Here is a 25,141-nt window from a genome sequence, read left to right on the forward strand (position 1 = left end):
AGACAACAGGAACTTGTCGCCTCATTGTATGCATTTACAAATAGAGGCTTTTCAGAGTATTAGGCCTAGTTAAAGCTGCCCTCTGGATAAAAAGTGTTCCCAAGCAGCCTCAGACAAGCTTGGGAGACAAACAGATGTGACTATGGTCCCTGGCGTTTGGCAAGAACACTCACTGTCAATAAGAAAAATATGAGCATGGACAGGGCATCAGCTGCACCATGGCCGAGCAGGCCTGCAAGTGTCATAGCAGCGGCAAAGTTGTGGCAGAGGGAAATAAGAGGGCTGCAAAAGCCAGGCTGGTGTGAACTTACACTAGCATGCCAAGAATTTTTGTTGTTGTTGTTGTTGTGTCATGCCTCAACATATTAAACAAAACACTGGAAAAGCCGCTGTCAATTTTTATTCATTTTTCATCTTGCACACAGTGTTTAGAGTCTCCTTTCTACGTGGTAAATAAGAGCCTCAAAAATGAAGACAGACTGGGAAGGCAGCAATAACAAAAAAGCTCTGAAATAATAAATAAACCCCACAAAACCAGATTTGAGACAGCAAACACTTTTATAGAAGCAACGACATGTAAAGCAATTCACAAGCATTTTCACTATGCATTTTTGTAAAACATTCACTCTGACAGAAATTTTGTTATTCCCTTCTTAAATAGTTGCAGTTTATCAATTTTTTTTCAAGGTAGTTGCCCTTACTATGGTAACGTGCCTAGAATTGTCTCTTTAAGGTCCCCAAACGTTTATACCTGTGTCTACACAACACAATCTCTTTTTCTGTAATTTTCATAGCTCATTAAATAAATATTTTTGATGAGTACCTTTTCAGCAGTTACACATATTTGCCTCTCCAAGACATTTGTAAGAGGCCACGTCAGATTTTTACCTACTCTGACCTTTGCAGTCCATGGACCATTTGGTTAAATTCTCCAAATAAACATCTCGTTCTGTGGGGGAACCTACAGCTGTGCTGATTTAAATGCAATCCACCTTCTGAGCTGAGAACCCAAAGTTGTTCTTCACCCTTTCACGAGTAGCTATCACCTTTGCCAGTTCAAAGTTCACCAGTCCAGTCATTGAGAAGAACAACACAATAAAATGGACAGTAGAAAGTCCTTAATACGTGTTCTAGCCCTCTGGTTTATTACGTGCTTCTGCAATCACTATCATCCAGGTGTAAAAAACCAAAACAAAACCCCAACCCACCACCAAAACCCAAAACTCCCAATCCCTCTCCACCAAGATTAAAAGACCCTATTCAAATGCAGTAACTGTTCTACAGTCTCTTCAGAAAGGTGCAATGAAGACAGCTTTATACAGTGAGTATAGGCTTCATAGGCACTAACACAGTGGCCAAAACTAGCGAGACTGTCACCTCCTAGGGTGAATTGTGTGCTTGTGTATTAAATACAAAACATTTGCATGCTTATTTTATATGTCTCATTGTAAAAACAAGTCTGTTGACCACTTTACTTTTTCTGTCTGCTGTTAGCTGTTTGCCCTGCAAACTGCATTTCTTTATTTGATACCAATGCAGTTGCTATTATTGGTACACTATAATTGTGCTGATGGTTACAACACTGAAGGCAACTTAATTTTGATTTTGTCCCTTAAGTATATTTACTGTGAAACTGCTTACCAGATGACACTACAACATTGCTAAGACTACTTGTAAGTGATGGAGGTGATGGTTTTACACTCTGTGTCTAAGATGCACACAGGTATTGATTAATAACGAAGACTGGTGTGGAAGAGTGTGTTTTTTGTTTAATAGTATTTATCAAATTTCTGTACTCCAACTTCGAAAATCCTATGTAGCATATTATTATGATGCAATGTTTTCAAGAACACTGATTTCTATTCCATAATTTGATGAATTGGTAATGATCAGTACTTGCCTATCCATTACATTCCACTTAGCATCTCTCTCACCTGAGGAACAAACATTCAGCAAACAGTTACACCCCATTCTGCCACAGTATCAATGCATTCCTGCAGATGGCTGTAGAACTCTGCAAGTTTATCACTGCTGAATGCTTCAGCTAATAGAGAGGCTTGATAAAAGTTTATATGTGAACTTCTTTCACAAGACATCACAATAATGCAATTGACTAGTTTGCATTTTAGAAGGGACTTGAGAGAATTATTTTGAAGGGGAAATCTAACTGAAACTGTCAGTTCTCAGTCTTAAAATATGGATAGAAAATAGATATTCATATGGATATGATTGAAGACAGAATGCAGTGAGGACCATGACTCACCTTAAGCTTGAAATTACTGGACAATTTCTTATAAACTGAAATGGAAGTAATGTTCACAGCAGCAGTTAAAAATGAAAAAACAGAACTCAACTGTGGAGCAGAGAAGAAAGCCAATAAAATGATTTAAAAAATCAGCACGTGTGTAACAGCTTAACTCTATAAAAATCAAAGAATAGTCTGAGCAAATCTCCCATTATTTAAGTACCTTTTACACAAAAATATCACATAAATGATTCTCATGTCCATACACAGAATGGACCTGTAGCACAGTCTATCCCATTTTCTACATGGCTTAAAATGCAGACTCTGCTGTTATCTAGTTGCCAATGGAACTGCATCCATGAGCACTGCTTAAATAAGGGAGTTTATGTGAACTTTAGATGAACTTTAACTCTCACTGTATGTATCTAAATCACCACAAGTAGCAGACAATGGCTTCAAGAGCACTGGGATACATGATAAGTTTAGAGGTAAACACCATTAAAGCCCTATTGTATATGTCTTTCTAAACATCCTATAACACTTTTAGCTAATTAAATAAGATGAATGTAAAATTCTGCACTTCCACTTGACTCAGTCTCCAGAAGTGTGGACTTAATCAAAAGGTATCATGCCAAATACAAGTACCAGGCAATTGGTGCTGTAATTTGGGAAGACTATTCTGTATTATCTAGGTATAACAAATACTAAATCTTTGTCTCTAGCATGTATATCAATACAACCAGAGAAAAGATGCATGGTGGTTTCATAATATTACACAGAAATATGCAAGGCACGTTTCTTTTTGAGGAAAAATATATAAAAAAAATGGCTAAAGAATTTTATAAGGAAAGATATTCTCTTTCCTTTGCAGTACAGAGCTTGGCAAAAACATGAATGCAGCCCCTGGTCTTTATTTGAATGCCCAGAGTAGGGCAACATGCAGTAATGTATGTGGCCCATGGACAATCAGAGAGGGATGGCTCCTCGTCCATTCTAATTCAGAAGGCATTCTTTCACTCTCTTGCTTTCCTCTTCACGCCACTTTTCTCAGACACCATTCAGGTGAAATCAGTTCCACGCTTGATTCCTCCTCATCCTTTACAAACAGTAAAGCTTTTCTTCAAACTTGTCTAAAGAATGACATCATCTATATAACAAATTGCTTCATCTACCTCTGCAAGTGCAAAAACCATTACATTAACCAGAAGAGCTATGCACTTTATTTTCCTTTTATTACATCTTAAACAGATGTGATAAACTCATGCAACTCTATCAAACTCCTTTCATACAATGCCAATCTGTTCACAACATAACTTCAAGCATAAGGGTGACATACCTGTATTACTGAAAGTCCCAGTGCAATTCTATTATGACTAGAATACAATCTTCCCCTGGCCCCACCAGATTACCTCATCACTTAATACTATATCCTAACACATTCCTTTCTGTTATGTTTCTCAGCACTTCTGTCATTGAGACACAGTAGTTGTTCCAAAATTTATCTGAACTCTACAAATTGACACATTCAACTCCACACTGGCATAATTTTAGCACACAGGATGGAAAATAAAAACTTGTATCACTACCTATGTTTTGACACCCAATCTCAAGTCACTTATGCACTTTACTTGCGAAATGAGTTCCTAAAAAAACCAGTTCAGTAGTAGAGGCCTACTGCCCTCAGAAAGGATAATGCATTGTTTTTTCTTGGTTCTAATTAGTAATTTAAGCATATGTTCAGCATTTAACTCTAAATGTTTGCCTTTTCCCCAAGCTCTAAGACAGCTGTCCAAGATGTGAATGCCAGAAAACATTTAAATATCAACATCTGTTGAATTATGTTAATTTAGTGTAATATAATTGGGCATGAGTTGGAATTGATCAAAAGTATATGAATTACACAAAGGCAAATCCAAACCAATATCTTGGTGTACAAACAAGTCACCAAGGAACACTGAGGAAATATACCCCAAAAATCCAATTCTGTCAAAAATTAAACAGCTAAAACTTTCAGTTTTCTTCAACAAATGACATGATTTCACATTTTCGATAGAGGAAATTAATATTTATACTCATTCAGAATATAAATTTCATTTTCATTCAGAATATTTCTAAATATTTTTGGCAGCAAGTTCCACTACTGTTTAGTGTCAAGCAACACCTGATAAAAATAATGCTCATGTTCATGCAATGGTGAAATGTAGTTTGAAAATAGGTTGCACTAATAAAATACCATCCTGTTACAGGACAATATTGTTTCACAAATTCTAAAGCAAATATTCTTTGGTTTCTTCTTCATTTTGAAATAACATTGTTGATATTGCAGAGATATGGGCTCCGATACCGCTCTGAAGTGACTTGGAAAATATCTTTATGACTTAAGCAGTAAACATGGACTTGAGCAGATACTTTAATGGAAGGACTCAATAGTTTATTCAGCTACACTATTTCTTCCAGATATTTCTGGATACATATTTGTTTACCAAGTGTGATACTCACTAAATAAACTCAGTATGGGATAAATGCATTTTGTTGAAAAGACTTTAAAAACCACATCTTAAAATTCTGGGTTACAGTCATATAGAGTTAGATTAAATTATTGCAAACATTAGTGTTGTGTTCAAATTTTTTTACTTTTAAAATGGGTATGGGACAAAAAGCAACACTAAAACTCCAAATATGCAATACAGTAGCTCAAAAATGGAAGAAGGAAAATGCTTTATCAGTTTGGAAGCACTCAACATAACCTGGAAGCCAATTTCTTTATTCAACTCTGTGCTGGGAAGGTGAGCAAGCATGGCCAACTGGGATGAATTTGATCCACTATAAGAAACCAATACTTCAACTAACATAGGTAAACAGTCAGCACAATGTAATGATTTTTAATAAGCCATTCAGACCTTGATCTAGACTAGTGATTCAGAAGCTTTTTGTCATATTACAACCATTGGTGAGTCCTTAACCTATTGCCTTCCAATTGGTTCCAAGAAAATAACAGCTCTGCAGCTGGACCCCAGCATCATTCTCCTCCTTAGCCCTTTCACTTCCCTATTTTTAATACTGGGCTTAAGAAACAATTCTTCCAACAATCTCATTGTCTGGCCAAGACGGTACACTTATAATTCAGTCAATAATCTGATAAACAAATATGTAATTGTATGCAAGTCAGGATGAGACCCTAAAGCTAAGACAGAAAGTTAAGCAAATTATGCTTCCTAACACTCTGCACCCATTCGCTTCAGTTACTGTCAAGCAACTCCATTGAGTACAAGAAGTCTAAATGTGCAGGAGCGAATGCAAAATTTGACTTTCTAATAGCAAAGGAGAGCAGCTACCAGAAAGTTAAAAAAACACTGACTTTTTTTTTTTTGGTCCTTTTTAGTTTCTAAATTCTTTAACAGTAAAAGCTTCACTTCTGTCCGTCTGCTTTGTCTTAGTAATTAGTGATATTAACACTTGCAAAAATAAGTCTGAAATTCAAAAATCAGTGTCCTTCGCTTCCTTTTGTCTATGACAGTTAGTCAGTGGTAGTTTCCAGACAGGTTAAAACGTATTGTTATAATAAATGATCACAATTTCAAAATATCAACAAAGAAAAACATTAAAATTTTACCTAATTTGAAACAAATTTTCTTCTCTTTCTATCCAAATTTTCTTCTAAACTCTTTGTTTACTTATAGAAAGTCAGTCTGAATAGAATTCAGTGTGCCTATGCCTCAGAATTTTAGTGCACCAGGGGATACTGGTTTGCATATATGAGATTCAGGGATCCTTTTGAGATTGGTAGGAACTCGATGCAAAAATTGCACAAACAGTTTAATGCACAATAAAACCAGAAAGAGGTAAACCCACCCTTCCTTCATGCATGGCTATTCATCCTTATCCAGCTTTCACGTGTCTGTGTGGTGAAACACAGAGACAAAACCAAGTTTCTTATGGTGGGGGAGATGATAGGACAAATGAGTGGTGGAAAACCAGATTCCATAACAACCTCCTTGGACTGCAGTGCTGCCTAACCACAGGTTAAACAGTCTGTGGAACTACAATGCCAGGCACTGTGCACAGCTCCTGCTCACACCTTACACAGCAGGAAGGGTCTTCAACTTAACTTTATCCTGATGCTGCTAGTATTTTAACAGGTAAGCTGAGACAAACAAAGCTTGAGCTGTGAAGCAAAAACAGAGCAAGAGAGAGAATCTGATGCAGCTGAGTGTGAGAAACAAGTATATCATGTGCTAAAATTTTGGTACTTGAAAGTGAGAAATTTGCTATCAGTTCATTCAGGGGAAAAAATCAATCCAGATAGTACATCCGGAGGTACATAATTTCTAGTGGTTATCTGATTTTTTATTATACATATTTTTTAAAATCAGGAAAAATTAACTTCCTCTGAGTTAATATACTCATGTGTACCTGGAATTCAATTTTGAATTACAAATTTTCATTATTATTTAGCAGCTTATTTATGCACATTATTATAGAGTATATTAGATTTTAGTGCAAGAACAACAAAATTCAGCTTGTGGTTTTGTACTTAATCAGTTTTGCATTAAAGATGCAAAGAAAATGCTCAGATCACATGGAAAAATGTATTTTCAAAACAGAGCACAGTTCCAAACTCCTGCTACTTTTGCAAAGGTCTCATTATGGAAGTTGAGTTAAAAGGTGATACTTTAAAAACATCTAGTAACTAGACTAAACTAGGTCACTTAGTCAATAGATACTTTAAATCTACTCATGAACCACTACTGAGGCTTTAAGATTTCCATTAAATCAAAGCATCACATACTCGCTACATTTTGATAAAACAATCAAACTACCATTGCTCTGTCCTCTCCCAAATGCAAATCTTTTCAGGACCCTAAAAATAAGGCTACAGTATAGAAAACTCAATCAGGAATTGCCCTCTCTGAAAATGGCACCATCTTTTAGCCTTCCCAGTGAAGAATAATACCAAACTGATGGAATAATGTTGTCCCTGAGGGTGACAGCAAGGGAGGAAAGCAATGTGTCCTCAAACATTCACATAATTTAATCTGGAACTGCAAATATTATTAAGCACCAATCATAACAGTACAGTTACTGCTTCACGGCACTCCAAAGAGGAGATAAAACTGCTTAGTTGTTAATTTCTAATGATGTAAACACATTTGGATTTTAATGTTATATCTGAATCTCCTGCATTATTAGCTCTGGGGTTACAAGATATTAACTTACTACCTTTAGTAATTTTACACTTGAATTAAAAAGCATGTTTAATTATTACTTTCTTTTAAAGTATTTTTTGTTGAGAACATGTGTTCATATGATGGCAGAAGTGAATTACCTGGTAAAACAGCCATGCATTCCTCTGCTTTACTGCAGTGTGAGTGCACGTCTTCATGTATAATTTTCAAAAACTGTCTGAATTTACCTCCTCTGGTACTGTAATTTCATTCCGCAAAAGCCACATTAAACAATTACAGTTCTTGTAATTAACCAGTAGCCTAATGTACAGTTTTCTTATCCCAATCCATTAACAGCTGCTCAAAAAATGTAGTAATTAATGGTTTCATTTATTTTTGGCAAACCTGCAACTCGACAAATAGTTTTGTATCTGCTGCAAATTAGGACTCTTTCCCAAACAACAGATGACACGGTGGGAAAGAGGGAGCAGGCAGAATCCTTGCACATCTTTGTCTGTTTAGAAGATCAAATAAAGAGCAGCTGTAATGTTATTTGTTACATCTGTGTAAAAAAGTACCATGTTCCGTATCATCAGATGAAAATGAACAAGCGCAGCACAAATGTACAAACAGGGATTTTCCTTTGAAACTGGGAAAGACAGAAAATTTTAATTTTAACCAAAGCAATACTACACTTCTGAAAAGCTTACATCACGTTGGGCATAATTTTTCTCTTACAAGCTTTCTTTAAATACTAATTCACATAGAACACTTAGTTATAAGAAGTGAAAATATTTGAGAGTCATCCTCTTGTATCAGCACAAAGCATCTATTTAAACAGGATTGAGAACAACTAGGGAAAGGAGGAGTTGAAGAGACAGGAAAAGAGGAAAAGAGACAGTTGAAGAAAACATGGGGAAGTTATAACTAGTGTTCTGGAGTTTTACTGACACATCATCATTTGGTAGCATTTATGTACTTCCTTTATGTAATCCTTCTTGTACTACTTCCAGAGTCTGTTTTCCTGAATGCCTCCTCCACATGTGCAAAGACCTGTATTTCAGTCTGTGCTGTTCACCACAGTAGGAAGAGACTTCAAAGGCTTCTTGCCAGCTCAGAATAGAGCAGCAACAGGTGATCATTGGATGACAGGCACACAGTCCTCCTGTCACATTCTAGTAATGGCCAAGTAGGTAGCTCCTCCTGATTTTTAAAGAAATATCAAGCTATGGTCTACTTTGCAGCCACAAGAACTGGCTAACTAGTTCATGCTAAGCTGCTGGTACATTGATTAAAGTGTTAACACAACATCAGCTACCTGTTTGAAACCTGACTTGTATAATTCTACTCCACCTTGAAATCACTTCCATGAGTATGACTTAGCCTTCTTTCAAGCCAGGAATGAACTGAATAGGAATAATAGCTTTATGTTTTTTCTTCTTTTAGAGGTCTCTCAGGGAACATTTGCAAGGGGAAAGCCAACACAGAATTAGCAAGATTCAACAAAAAAAAATCGGTAAGTGGTAAAAATTTGGGCACTATTTTCAGTTTCTTAATTCATGCATGTGTCAAATTATACTTACCATACAGTAAGAAAAAATAAATATGTAGATGAAATAACTCATGATACTTAACAGGAACACACTAAAAAAGAAATATGACACGAGACCACTATGTAAAGAAAATAATTACACAAGTTCAACTTATTCAGAGTCTACTGTTTTCCAACCTGCAATTCTGTTGCTTCCAGATTACAGCATAAATTACCTAGTTATGGCATCAACTGTTATCACCGAAGGCAAAATATTGAGTTGTTTAAGTATTCTGGTTATTCTGTCAAATGAGGATAAAAGTACTGCCTTCATAAGGGTATTGTGAGGATAAGTTCATTATGTATTAAGAGGCAGAAAGATAGCTGTGTGATGGAGGTCCCCCATACATTTAACAATGCAATTACATGTTCAAAATCATGTTATAGCAGGTCAGCAAAACACCCTTCAATGCTGTCCCCACTGTTCATCAAAGGAATGTCTTAGCCATAGGAAATCTCCTTTAGGTACGACTCCTTTGTAAAATTTTACGAAAGAAAATGTATTTTACCTCATGATGGGAGCCAGAAAATGGGCACATGATCAGCCCAGGCAGTTCGGCTGCCAAGCAGCAACTTGTTAACTCGCCGTAACTCAATCATGTTCAATTGTTTGCCCACTGCCTCGGGCTACAGACAGACATTTGGTCTGCTAACAACTGCGCCAGATGAAGACATTACTATCCCAAGCTATTTGTTATCACACATCTGCTGGAGATTATCATCTCCACAGCTCTGCTGGAGGAAGAAATCATGTGAGCACACCCTAATATGGTTTGTACAAAACCAGCCAATTTAATTTAAATAGGTGAGTTGAGCTAACCAGGCTGACTTTGCCTGAAGCACATTAAAAATTCAGACAAAACCCCTTCTTTACTGGCAAAAGAATAGAGGATGAAAACAAGCTGCTGGAAGAATTATCTATCACCTTTAAGCAGATTGGGGAGGAGACTGTTCTCATCCTAATGCAGAGAGATAATGTAAACAGAGAATTTTTTTCAAGGCTCTAGAGGAGGAATAAATGCAGCTTCTAAAAGAGTATTTTTTAGTACTGTTAACAATTTAAATAATGAATGGGAAAACTACATATTTGTAGATTAAATCTTATCTGTGAAGGTAGCATAAATAGATAGGTATATTTAAATGTCTTGAATGCAGAAGATCACATGCTGAACTGTATCACTGTTAATATAATCTATTCAGGTTCTAAATGCTGTGGCTCAGGACTGTCCCCTTCCTTAACATCTCGTCCATCAGTAGCCATATCAACGGTTCCCTACAATCTGATTAACTTGCCACTAGAAAAAGTTCATGTTAGTTATATAGGATTAGATCATTATTATTAATTTTGACAGAAGAAACCTAATACAAGCAACCCACTACATAGCTCATCCCAGACAGTATTATTCCACCACAAAGAGACAGCTGCAGACCACTGCCATGCTAAGAGCTCCACACCTTTCTGATGTATTTATAGAGTAAATTATTCCACAAGTCACTGATCTAATGTAACATGGGTATTTACATATTGTCTACACTCTGACACAAGAACTGTGTTCAGTCATCCAAAAGGGGTAAGAAAAGTCAAGGCAAGCATAGAAAAATATGTGTGTGTACGCATCTCATACACATATGACAAACAGAAAAAATGTCTTCCAGAACAGCAAACAAACAAGAAATACAGTTACGTGAAAACTACACACTATACCCACAGAAATTCAGTCTTGCAATAGAAGCAATTTAGACTGTATGCTAGACAAGTACAATAATTTTATAGAATGTCCAAGACTCAACCACTGCTGCTGTTCTCTCACCACATTTAGCAACAAAGAGTAAGACAATATAAGGTCACAGCCACTACTTTCTAAGTGGGTTACTCATCTGAATTACCTTGAAGTATCCTCTGTAATAGTTTAACACATGCATTAAGTGTTCATTTAGGAAAGCTTCAGATTTTGGTTTGTGAGTAAACACCTCTATTCAATAGAAGATTTAACTGCATATGCATGTAGTACACTGAAATAATCAAAGATTTACTATAATTTTACTTAATTCTGTAACTCAACCTTGTGATATCTGATTGGTATCATTGTACTTCAGTGGTTTTTCAAAGTACTTGGACACATGTAAAAAAGCTAAATGACAGATTTCCACTTAAAGCTTTTACATGCAGTATTGAAGATGCACATTTCCAGCTGAGGTGATGTTCACCATTTTATTAACTCTGTGAACATTATTTGTTACTAAACCAGTAATTTCTACAGGTACCTTGTTAAGTAGAAACATGTTCCTTCTCTACATTGGCTGGTGAAACTAAGATTAACCCTTTTGATAGAACTAACAATTTAAAACTAGGTCATAACAAAATCAGTCTTCAATATTAATGACTGGTAAATCTGACATATGTCACCAGGTAACAGTAATTTCATTAGTAAGGAACAGAATACCAGAGGAATTGTCTCAAATCAAATGAGGATCAGCACTTAACATGTGAGGAGATGAACTATGTATGTTGTGTTTTTTTTATGTAACTGAAATTCAATCTCTATTTTGGTTGGAATAACTTCTGGTAAAAAGCAAAATATTAGGATACAAAACATTTGAACTACAGAAATAAAGTAGTCAACAAAGTATGCTATTGGCCTGAGACAAAAGATGTTTGCACATTGTGCAAATTAAATTACTATTTTCAGCAGCTAAACCATAGAAAGAATGTTAAAATTTGTTTAATATACATCTTGTAAATAAGACTTATGCTTTGATATTCTAAGACAAGAGATGGCCTACTAAAAATATGATTTTCATAGTAGTTTGAATTTTTCTTCAAGTTTCTCTGGTAGGATTTTCTGAAAAAGCAAAAATAATTATTTTGAAAAAACCTGATTCACCCGGAGGAAAAACTCCTTTGAAAACAGAGATGATGGTACCAAGAGATGTGAGCAGGAGACCCTGCTGGTTTTAAGGGTAGTAAAATATGCATCTGAACTGTGGCTTTACCTATGTTGTAATAATAGTTTATGGAAGCCTTACTTTAATATTACAGATATCTTTCAGAAAATGCAAATCTTCAGTCTTGAGTTTGCCACCTATTATTTCTACACAATCCTGCCAGATATTTATTGGGATAACAATCTATTAAGGTACTGTTGACTGGACATGAAGAGAGGTTGAAGATCACTTCAGGTACTTAAGACCATTTTAAAAATCTCTGTTCTAACTGCTTGTGCAGGTAGCAATCACCTCCCAAGAGCTTCACTTGTCAGGACAACAAACACCTAAGTTATGATTCTGAATTTCTCAAACTGTTTTATATTGCTACGGCATAAAAAAAGATCCTAAAATGACTTTGAATATTATCTGTTTCTTAGTTCTCACTTTATACCCACTTTATACTCTCATGTAAGTAGTCTGATAGTCTGATAGCCCATTTATGGTGAAAATTCATATCTAACTTCAACTAATTCTAAAATTATGAGCCAAAATATCATTTAACAAGTGCACTTGCCAGAAAAGTTATGCAGAAGTTTTAAAAATTTTGTTTAATATAAAAGGTTTAATAGACAAAGATAACCACAATTTCTAAAGATGAATTACCAACATGCCATAACCAGTATCTTAGAGTATGTGACCAGAACTTGCATATGATGAAACAGATTCATATTTAATGTGCATATTTTTGAAAGAAGTATTGGTCTCCCTTTCCAGGTATTTAGCAAGGGAAGTATTTAGCAATATTAAAAACTTAGGGTGAGCACATATATACTAAAAGTCAACTGCCTGAAAGAAAACTCTCTCAAGCGGTACCACAGAATTACATGATGATATAAATTCATTACAACTTTTTCAAAAAAGTAACTTGATAGCACATTGTCATCTTTACAGAACAACATAAAAATAGTGTAAGGTGTTGTGCATAGCAAGGGAAGCATTGATGTAGTTTCTCATTTAAAAAAATGATAGAATTAAAATAATCATTTGCTAGAATAGATTTAGCAGGTAGCCTGTACACAAAAAAAATCCCTCTAGGAACAGGCTCCTAGATCAGTGTCTGTAAGTTCAGCGTTGATGCTTTGTCTTTTGAGAGAGAGGAAAGAAGCTGGAGGATAGAATTAGATTTGCTTTTATTAAGTCTTCACAATGAAATTTTTATAGTCAAAATATAGGAACAATTTAAGTGTTACAGTATTTATTTTCTTGATTTCACATATGCATAATAGTAATTTTATACATTTCCAGCATTTAACTTACATGCCAGAAGCACAAACCATACTTTGGCATCCATTTAATTCTGATGTTCTAAAGAGATTAAGTTTAGTAAGTGTAGTTGGATATAGTCACCACAAAACTCTAATACTCATAGTTAGGGCAAAGATTATGCCAAACAAAAGAAATTCTTGAAAATAAAGTATGAAAAAACCCCAGAAGACCTAGTACAATACACCAGTGGATTGGTGCCACTTCTTATATAAAGATTTGAGAGTTGAGAAATCAACAACTTCCTGAACTGTATTAATGACAGCTGCCACATTAACTTACCTGCTAGCTGTTTTTACAGAGCTGTTCTTCTTGTGTCCTCTCTCCGATCGGTTGTCTCGCAAGAGTTGAAGCTATCAAAAAAAACCCAAACATGTTCAGAACAATCTCACAAGCAATGCTTTTATTTGCTTTTTAGAATAGTTATCCTGACAACACAACTCTTTCCTCTCTTGAGTAATCTCTCAATAGCTTTCACCCATGGCTTTGAAATTAATAGAATTTTACAATGATAGCTAGTATGTAAATATATATCTACCAATTTAAAATGCCTAAATAATTGAAAAAGTAAAATTAAAGCATTTTCAAAGCATATTAGAAAGCCATGCAATTCAAAATTTCACAATTAATTTATCTGTAAAATTTCACAATTTCAATCTAAATTTTCAAAGCTGTATAACTAAAAGTGCTGGAAAACATTTAATTTACAAAAAACTATTCAGGTTGGCACTTGCATCTAAGCAGTTATGAAACAGTTATAAACTCCTCTACTAAGCCCCAGGAGCTGCAGTAATTTGAAAGTTGCACAATCAACAAAAAGACAGTATTAAAGCTTCCCGTAATAGTGAGGAAGCAGGAATAATGAAGGATTTGTTTAACTGAAATGGTGACTCAGCTTCTGAAACAAGCTGTGATTTACTTTATTTATTTTTAGACAAATAAAGGAAGACTTTTCAGTCAGACTCTCTCCAGCGCCCAAAGAGTCTATTTCCAGCATTATGTTTGTCAGATGAGTCAAGTGGCAATAACAGTAAAAAACAACTGTCAAAACGTTACACTAAAGAAATTAAAACTGGACAGTATAAAAACTCCACAAATGTTTCTTGAAACTTATCATATATTGAGGAAAGAACAGAATGAAAGACTGTTTACAAACAAAGCGGGGCAAATGGACCTAATATTCACAGCAAATACACTTAAAAATCCTATGGAAATTAGGAAATGATCAATTTTATGACTTGGTCAACCACACTTTAATACTGTACATGAGAAATGCCACCAGTCTATAAAATTGATCAATTTTTCCCCAACTCTCTAACGCTTCTAACTGTTGTATAAGGAACAAATGTTCTTCATTTCAGCTATACAGTTCTCAAATGCAGTGTGCTTTTAAAAGGCAGGGGTATCTGAAAGGATACATAAGGTATATATTCTGATACATTTTTGCAAATTAATTTTTTTATTTTCTTAACATCAAAGAATTAGAGCACTTACAATTCATATTCAAATGTAGCCACAATGTTTACGAGTATAACAGTCAGACAGTGTGTATCTATTTCACGGTCAAGACAAGGAGAATAGTTTTATTGTTATCAACATTCTCTGGTTGATAAATAAATTGTAGTTATAGCACATACAAATGAAGATCACCTGCCAAACTTCAAATGTGGTTAGCTGATTACTCATGTTCTAACATAATAATTTCAACTCCAAAAATTAATTAAAACAGAAAGTAGTAAACACATGCAAAGAACAGTTATACACTATGGATCTTCAGAATCTAGTGAGAATTTTAGTGGTTGTCAAAACTGTCATAATTACATTGCAATGTCATTCCCATTTTTTTATTCTCCTGTCTTAAAACAAAAAGGCATCAATCATACATCTATAATTGATTACATTAGCTTTACTTCACAATTCCTTAGTAATCTGTAAATTAAAAATTCAGTTGACTTCAGACAAGCTCTGGAAACACAGCTCTTAGGAAAGATGAAAAAAACACGTAAAATATAAAATTAATTCAAACCTACTATTATCTGAGAAAAATGGATTAATTTGTCATTATATACCAGCTAAGCAGACATTTCTCACCCTCTGTGCTGACTGGATAGTGTCGGTATGTATGGTGTGCATTAATGTATTTCTCATCATGGAAATTTCCATATTTTTCAGCTTAGAATCTTTTAAAGAAGTAAACAGTACAACTTCAGTTAACTAATCTGTTGAGACAATCAATATTTTAGAAACCCAACTGACAAAAAATTACTCAAACTCCTAGTTCTTTTTTATATGTTTGTTTCACTAGGAAATGTATTTCAAAATAATGAGAGTTAAATGTGAATTATGTAAACCTGTGAGTCAGCTGACATATTGCAACATGCTAGAAGTTCACAACCTACAGCTAAAACTAACATGTTTTATTGACTCTGGTACTTTTGGGTAAGTAATATGGCTTGCTCTGGAGTTCAGAAGAAGAGGGGGGGACAGGAAAGATTTAAACTATGACTTATCGGAACTACAAGTGTTCATGATGGATCATCCTAAGATGAACCTTCCAAAGACTGTTTAGATTTTATTTCCTTTTAAGATTTCAAATCTATTCAAATCTATTTGTAAATACACTAGCAAACTGGCACAGATCTTTTCCAACTTAGTTGATTCTGTGAAATCAACTGCGTGATATCGATTTTTTCCAAGTTAAAAAAATAGAACTTTTGTCTTAAATTTCAATGTATTAATGACATATTCAACTACTTTTACTGAATGGTTGAAGTGAACTACAAATTTATGAAATGAAACCAGATTTATTTTCATATTTTATAGTCCTGGACAGTATGTTTAGATCTTACTACCATCCATAAAGACAAGTATTCCTCCATGTCTGAAAACAAGCTAAAGTGTCATGCTGCTAATCAAATGCTAAACATATCTTCACATTCCCTCAACCACATCTCTAGGCTTGGATCTCCTAAGTCCTACATTCTAGGGCCTCAGCAGATGAAGTAATTTTCACCAATATCTGCACCATGATGGAGATTTAACAGCTCCTTTTTTACTGCTGTGGTCATTGTAACCAATGAAATGCAGAAAAATGGAACTGAAGATCTTCCTGTAGAAGCCTGCCAACTCTTGTCAAAGTATTTCTTGATTTTGGGAGTGAAATGTTTTGCTTTTCAGCATTTTGAGAAATGCAATATTTGGAGATACTACAATTAGACAAAATAATTAAAAAAAAATCAGGATTTTCATTTAAACTTTAAAACCTCAAAGATACTTCACTGAAATTAAGTGACTAATTAAAGGTTTTTAATTAAGAGAATTTTGGAAATGCACCGCTGTTAATATCTTTGCTTACAAGAAAATATGAAATTATACCTGCTTTGTTTATAATTTCTTAAAATACTAGCCCACTACCTCTGGAGTAGAGGTAGTTAAAGTTCTTTATACATCCCTAGTAAACTGTTCTTGATCAAAGCAGTTCTTACCTGGCTATGTTCCTTCCTAGCCCCAGGGCTAAACCAGTGACTGTGGGAGAAAAAGAAAAGACAGTTTAACAATATAACTAACAAAGCACATGCTGTCATATGACCAGTCTGTGCGTGCTTTTGGGTATTTTATTGCCTGCCAGGAAAATATAGCCTTTGGCTATGCTTTATTTTAATGGGATATTTTTATTGAACTCTCTAAGTCTGTTACAGTTCTGAAAGAACGCATCACAGATTTCACTTCTGAGAAGCTACTGGCTTTATAGGTAATTATATTTTGTCAAACAAGCTAAAATAACACATAAATGATGGTATTTTAATACTATTATGCACGTGCTATAAATAAAAGTAATTTATTATTTAGTAGTGAAGTGGTAGTTATTAATGATTATAGCTGAAAAGACTTTAACATACTTTGGACTACCTGATAGTTGTTAACATAGTATTTCACAAACTGAGGTCTGAGTTAGAATCTAAAGAGAAATTCCAAGTTTGTAAATTCAGTGGCTTCATATCTCCACACAACTACAGAATTTTGACTATCAGCAGCCTTATTTCAGAGATATAAAAATTTGGACTGAAATGTTGACATGCAGGGATGAGAACGTGCCTCTTCCCTCAACAGCAGTAAAAGCACAATACTGGTTCACATACACACTGTGATCACACAGAACCGAATAACCATCTGAATGGAGCTGTAGCAAGAATTATACAAACCTCCACACTTGGAAAATGAAAATGAGAAGGGAAAAAACCCAAGGGGGATCTCAAGTTACATATAGTATCTACATAGTATTCATGTAAGCAAGCAATGGGTTTTGGTTAAAGGATAAAATAATTTCATCCATTACAATATTGCACAAAAAAGAACATCTGCTATTATACTTGTAAGTTCCTCTGGAAGTACAACCAAAGATTGTAAACTTAACCTAGTCATGCTTTTTTTGAAGTAGTGACATTCAATATAGTTTCATCCTATTCCCCCCCCCCAGCAGCCACATAATGATGTTTAAACTTTAATTAGCATACTGAGAAGATGCAGATTCCATGGAACTGTTCTGTCTAAATCACTTTTATTTTTAAGTCACAAATCTGAAAGTCTTGTGGCTTTTTATCACTCAGTTTTTGTGAGTTTGCTGATGAGCAGTCAATCTTCTCATTCTTGTATAAAAGACCAGCTGTCACCAAAACCTTCATACTGCTTTCTCCTTTTTCTGCTTTTAAGGTGATTAAGGAAAGGGAGTTGGAAATGAAAAAGGACTGGCAGCAATGAAGTTAAAAGTATACCTGAGATAAGGTATACTATATATTTTGGACATGAAACATTCATCAACTGCACTGAATAGTTCAAAATCTGGTGAAAACAGGGAGATTTCATATACACACAACTTTGATGTTGGCAAGGGAATGAAAAGTACAAAACATCACATTTGCAGATGACTCAACACACAAGGTCACAAACATCCAGGAGCTGATGAAGATAAGAAATATAATGGCTTAGATCTAAATTCCACATAGATGAGTGTCTTGCCTCTGATCAGTGTCAACAGTAAACACTCAAGGAGAAGCATCAAACTCGTCCACATAAACTCTTGTGGATTGTGACAAATCAGTTGATTACAGACTAAATAATTAGTAAAACATCTCTATTGAAAAAGTACATCAAAGTAATTTGAATGCATCTCATATTTAGATATTAAAAATCTTTCATAAAGAATAAGACCTCTTGTAACGGGAAAGTAATATTCACATCACACTGATTTTTACAATTTTGTCCATTCACTTAATCACAGTATTATTTATTTGCTTGTAAATACAAAAGTAAACCCCATAAAATACCAGTTGAATTACTTAAGGGTAGAAATAACTTATGAAATCATAACATCTTGAATTCACACACACATTATCAAGTTATGGGGTGAAACAGAAGTGGATTAGTATCATAGAACAGTTGCTACTAAGGATCTGATGTTTGCTGTATTCTTGCCTTGGCAAGTTCTGTTTTAAACTGTGGATGCTTGGTCTAGTAGCAGTTAGATCATACAAATGCATCCCCAAATATACTATTTCCTCATCATGTATGTCTGTATTTTAAATTTCTGATTTGAAAAATAAAAGAAAATTTAGTGTTCTTATTCTAGTATTTGAAAGAGATAACAAATAAATAATGCTGTTAAATGTTGCCACCTGAAGAGCATACAGTAATTACATACTAGAATAACTAAACAAACTGAATTACATTCCCTATTTACTTATGTTTAAACAATTAATTCAGTATCTTTCTTTGGAAATTACTGTAACTCCCATCACTGGTACTCACTCATGGTGAAGAGAATCCTGGGCCAAGTGAACCGTTTTCCTGCTACCGCCTGGTCCTGGTGTTATCTAATGGAAAAAACATAGGAAAAAGAAGTCTTTGAATAATGGGGCACCATATACACAAAATGATTGTTTATTAGGAATATATCGCAAATATTAAATACAAAATAGAGACAACATATAGATGCAGTAAATGCAATTAGCAATATCTGCAATTTTAAAGTAAATTATGAGTGCAGAAAGTGTTATACAAGATTTGGCAAAATTCTTTATGTGCAATTCTGATTGGATGTCAGGCATAAAAGACATTTACAGATGTCAAGGCCCTAAGTTACTTTTTTTAGAAGTTCATGAATGCTTTATCTCCTAAAAATGAAAGTTAGATGTTTTGAAAATCATAGTGAATATACTGTCCTTATTTATGGCTAATACAGAAATAAATTTAGTAAAAAAAAACACCTCCCAACCTTTGTATCCCAACACAAACCTTTTGAAATTCAAGTTGATGTGGGATAGAAAGCAAAGGTAAAATAATTTTTACCACACTTTACTGTAGTCAGATGTTCTGCCAGGCTTGAAAGGAGACCACAAAAACTCAATGATAATACATTTATATGGCTCAGGTTTGCCAATAGTACATAAGGAGGAGATTCGCAGATAAAAGCAGTCTACTTGTTACTACAAGAACAATGAGCTCAACTTTTAAAGAAAAATATCCCTATTAATCTGGTGTTGTAATGGAGAAAACTCAGGACAGTTGAAGCTCCAAGTCTGGAAAACTTTCGAAGAATGCTCACTGGATAATTTGAAAGCTCCACGCGATTAAAGTATTTGAGCAAAATCTACTTTTTTGACCTGAAGAATGATGTCACCTGGGGCTGAACTGAGAAAAAAATGAAGTGCTGTCACTTTTCTAGTTGATGGGGATTAAAAAGAATTGGTAATATCTTAAATCTGAAATATCTATGCAAACATACAAATCTCTAGTAGAGGAAATCATGGCAGCTACATGGGAGAACAGCACCTACTGATTTACCCTCATTTTGTTGTTTTACTAGATTGATTGAGGCCTTACACAGCCATGTGATAATATTAAAACACCGACCAAACGTTACTTTTTAAATGTCATAGTTCATCTAAGAATAAAAGTGAGATACGGCCATTCGCAAAGACAGGTCTGTAAATATGAGCAAGTATTTTAATATGAAATTTCTAAATTTTAAGATTAATAACTAAACTGTTACCTTAACACTATAGGTAAACATGCAGCTCAGCTCTTGAGAGTTATATCCTGCATTAATCTCAAAATGAGGTTTTCATGCTATTCCAGTGGGTATCCCTGGAATATAGTAATCCATTTTCTACACTGTGGCTATAAGAAAAGCCGACTGTGCCTATGTCATGCTTTGTTAGAGGTTCATGATCACATTATCTCATGGTGGACCTGACACTTTTATTCAGTTTACAGTATGTTCTGTGTACAGGCAACTTATTTCCTTTGCCAGGGCTGCTGACAACCTTTTCCACACTATATTAATCTTGTTTACAGACTTTATCTTGGTACAAATATCAGAAAACCGAACTTTTTATCTCAGGGAGAAAATAAACAACATGTTGACAGAAGCAAAAGCTATTTTCTGGACTAAAATTGGTTGTTTACCTACAGCCATACTTATGGAAACAAGTTTAAGTTTCCAGCTTACTCAAAATACATAATCTGAAATTTAATAAGCATGGAAATTTCAAGAAAATTCACCTGATAAATTGCCAGTTTTAAAATAATACAGAGACCACAGAAGTATGTTTTTCCACTAATTTATATGAGAATATGAACTTGCTTGGAATACAGTTACAACTGATCACAAAGTGCACTGCTCAGGTTTCTCCTGTGCACCCCAGATAGCTTCAGTTACCAAGCAGACACAGAATATTTATAAAACTGAACTCATAATGCATACATATACAGGCCTTTGCATAAAACTGACTGCTGATTATTGTAAGATTCACAATGTGTTAGTGCAAATTAATTCCTATTTGCAAAACTTACCTAGGGTGTAAAAAGCTAAACCAGAGCCCATTGAGTCCAACTTCATGTGCTAACTCACTCTTACAAAAATCTCCAAAGATCTGCTGTATCTCCACAGAATTAAGGGCCAATTGCTCCAGAAAACAACAGCAAGTTGCAGGACACAAAATCAAAACCAATACCCTCTCAACTGTTCAGATTTTTAATCTATGCAAACCCCCAGTTGTTATCTATCTGTTCATTTGTTAATCAACAAAATCCCAGTGCACAAGAAGAAATCGGGGGTAAAGCAGGTACTGTCTTTCCCCTGGGTACTTACAAACAGCACTGAAAGTTTGCAAAACTAAGATTTTTTTTTTTTCAATTGAATGTATGCTAGTGTGCACATATGTGTATGAGGGAACCAGAGTTGCTGTGATGGGAGTGTTAAGAAGACTGACAGACCGGGTCTGTTTTAAATTTTAAACTCAGTTCATCAATTAACATTACTTCTTGGCAATGGTCACTTCTTACACAGTAGTAAACATCCTCCTTTGATACACAAGCGTATTAGTTTTTAACACTTGCATGCTAAATTAGCCATGAGTACACAATATCCTAGAACTGATACTGCAGAGTCAGCACTGGTAGGGATGGTCCCTGATGGTTTTGCCACGGCGGTCAAGGTGACCAGGACTGAGCCATCTGAGAAAAGACATTGGAATTGAAGTGGGTTTTCCCTTCTCATCGTATTCTCCTAGCCTGTGTCTGATGTCTTTATGTTCTGAGGGAGTGGATACCTTCTCAATTTTTTGAGAAGGAGCAAGTTAAGGGCAAACTGAAAAAGCACGGTTTGATGATTTCCAACGAATGTTACAGGCTCCTTTTGCCACATATTTCATAGGAAAAAATGCAGCAGATTTTTATTTTCTAATAATATAAGTACAGTAATTTTTTTTTAAAATCTTTTGATGGATCAACTTTTTGGAAAAAAGCCATTGCACACTTAAAAGTGTGCACACACAACAGGAACAGAATTCTGACTTCAAAAGTTCCTTCCTATACGACATTAAAATCCCTACAAAATGCCCAATAATAGCTTTCAAGCTTTTTAGTAGATTTAACACTGTTTCTAGAAGTTGCAGTACCCCACAACCAAACATAATCACACCCATACTGGAACTCAGATAACCATAACTAATATAAAAACTGAAAGTATTTCTAACTATTTTCTTATTAAGATTAGCAGCTTTTAAAAAACTTACTAAATGTAGCAGACCACTAGGAATGATGTCCTAGGAGATGAGGAGCAATACTGACCTCCAAAAAGTACAAAAGTAGTACCGTAGGTCTTCACACAGACCAATTGTATTGTATCTCTACTGTGGCCTAGCTGCATAAAGCAGTAAAGTAGGACTATAAATGGAAACTAGGGAAATCTGAGCCTCCTTGCTCATCATCTTCCTCCTAGGCAAAGTCTCTCCAGGAACACATTTCACAAGAGATACTTACAGTTAATATAACTATTTAATATGAATAAAGTTTAGGGCTAAGCTTAGCTTAGCCATCACAGTGTGTCACATCCACCGTATGAAAGCCCAACAAAATTTTGCTGGACACAAAGTAAAGGTACAGAAATGACCTAACTGCTTTCCTAAATGAAAGAACATGTTCCTTTTGCCACTCTATAACATAACTGCTATGATTAACTGCAGATTAACATATCTAAAAATCAAGTAGATTAACCAAAACTTTTAAATTCCAGAAGAAGAAAAGTCATTTGTATCTGCGTTCACATATTTATAGTATCTTTCCCTAAAAACACTCTATTCACAAAATTTGAATAGTTCTGTAGTGAATTCCGTTTTCTCAGGCAGGATTTACTACAAAAGAAGTCATTTTCCAAAATGAAATGCAACTAAAATCAAATCCTGGAGAAAGGATTTTGCACTGGAAATAACAGCATGACATTGTCACTTCCATAATTTACAGATCTGTAATTGTCAATTTATAGGAAATTAAATCAAACCATGACAAGGGAAGAAATAGAAAAAAATCTATTCTCTATATTTTATTGCACTGATTAAGAGTAATTTCTTATTATTTTCAGCATCAATTTATTATTACACATTTTATAACCCTTCTCCTCCACTAGAAGCACTGGAAAGCACATACACTGAGCAAAGTTCTGGATTTAAAATACGTCTTTAAAAAAATATAGATACACATTTGACTTGGAGCAATATAGAAAACTATGAAAACAAAAATAGCTTTCACAGTATACATTACTGAAACATTGCCATAACCCTAGCTTGACATTACCATTACACTTTTATTCCCTCTGAAAGCACACTCTTGCTGAAGGGCCCAAACTGACCGTTCCAGAGAAGCATCTCTTTAATGTACAGATTACCTTTAAGTGATGCTCAGCCAAACTCTACAAAGTCTTCATGAAGACATGGTTCACTGGCAGAATAGTTCTATGCCAGTTTCTTGCTACTCCAGTTACATTTCTTTAAAATTAACCTCTTACTAACACAGTGTTGCAAAAAATCAATGATCATTGCCATTCTGTTTGCAAAGTATATGTAAGTGATATGGAAAGAGAAAAACTGAGAAAAATAGGTCAAAAGACATGGACTTTAATCCTAAAGCAAATACACATCTCCCTGTATATGTTTTATTGTTTTTTCTTAATATAGTAAAAAACAAAAGAGAGAAATAAGAATCAGTAAGTTTCTTGGCATGAAAGAATACGTCTTAGCTCCCCAATCTCTCTAGTGATCTCAAACACTGTTAAGAGTTTTCTCTACGTTTCTTTTCACACAACTGATCAAACTACCTCTATCTCTTTATATACAGTTTTCAATCGAATGATTAACAGATGAAAAAGAAAATCAAGATATCAGAGACTAAAAGAAGAAAAGTTCACTACTGAACATAGCTACTTCAGGGAAAGATGGAAAATTTAAATCCCACGTATAAAAGCAAAGCAAGGAATTTCTTAGTAAACTTTTGCCATTTCACAGTTTTTCTCTGCTACTTTTAAGATAAAACCTGAATTTGAAATTAAATAAATACAAATTTAAAACTAAAAGGGACTTTTTGAAAAGAAACTGGCTGGGCTGTAAGGTTTTTTTGTTTGTTTGTTTTAAATGGTAACATTAATAGAAAATATCACACACCATGTTTTGTCCTAAGTTTCTGTCAAGGGGACAAGTTTTCGCAGATTATAGAACAGGCACAGTAAATCTATGATGCATTGTAATGATATATATTAGTGCATTTCTGCTGCCTTTAGCTATGTAATACAATAACACTGGAGGAGCTGTTAGAAAAAATAAGTACTAGTGTATGATGCAATAAAAAAATAATTGGCCTATGGAGAAAGCATTAGGTAAACTAAAAATTGTAAGTGTCCCATCTGGAAGGAAGTCAGGGACTCTTCTGAGATTCCTAACATTTAATATGAGATAGTACTATGTGGTAACTATTGCTCCAACAGCAACTCACAGTACTGCAAAAAAATGTACTGATTTGTAAGTCTTAAGAAGAAAATATAAACCAGAAACTTTTACTTTTTATTTTTAAATTAAACTCACTCATTGTTAAAAGGCAAACGTAAGACTTTCTGCACTGCAAAAACACACCAGACAGCACCACTATTTCAATTTTTTATACTAGGAAAGGGGAAATCTTCAGGGCAGCTGTCTGAAATATATTAGATATTGCAACAGAACAATGGCCAAAAGTTTGCTACATCATTATTCTCTAAATATTATAAATATTCTCTAAATAATATAAATATTATTTAACAAATTTTATTTATATAAAATCAAATTTCCCTCATGTGGGAAACAGAGCTACTAAATAAATGCTGCAATAATATGCTGCATAGATAAATAAAATCTTTATTAGCATATTTTAGATATAAAACTTATCCTAGGGTGAAATCTTCACTAAATCCCGGATTTTGATTTCACTAGTGCTGGGACTGTATCCTTATTAGTTAAGAATAATCGAAAATTCTGAAATAATTTTTTAACTTGTAAAACTATCATTAATAAGTAAAGTAACCCA

General features: G+C 34.5%; 1 protein-coding gene across 1 annotated transcript in view; it reads right to left on the reverse strand.

Annotated features, from left to right (window-relative positions):
- The window catches only part of GPATCH2 (G-patch domain containing 2), a 123,477-nt gene that overhangs the window by 18,692 nt on the left and 79,644 nt on the right, over positions 1-25,141 (reverse strand). The window contains exons 6-8 of the mRNA XM_051782980.1: positions 19,058-19,122; positions 16,738-16,777; positions 13,535-13,605 (exon numbers count right to left, since the gene is read on the reverse strand). Coding sequence (XP_051638940.1) covers positions 13,535-13,605; positions 16,738-16,777; positions 19,058-19,122 — 176 coding nt within the window. The remainder of the gene's footprint in view (positions 1-13,534; positions 13,606-16,737; positions 16,778-19,057; positions 19,123-25,141) is intronic.

The sequence above is a fragment of the Manacus candei genome, unplaced genomic scaffold (assembly GCF_025592945.1).
Source record: "Manacus candei isolate 608988 ecotype Guabito, Panama unplaced genomic scaffold, ASM2559294v1 h1tg000017l, whole genome shotgun sequence".
Lineage (NCBI taxonomy): Eukaryota > Metazoa > Chordata > Aves > Passeriformes > Pipridae > Manacus > Manacus candei.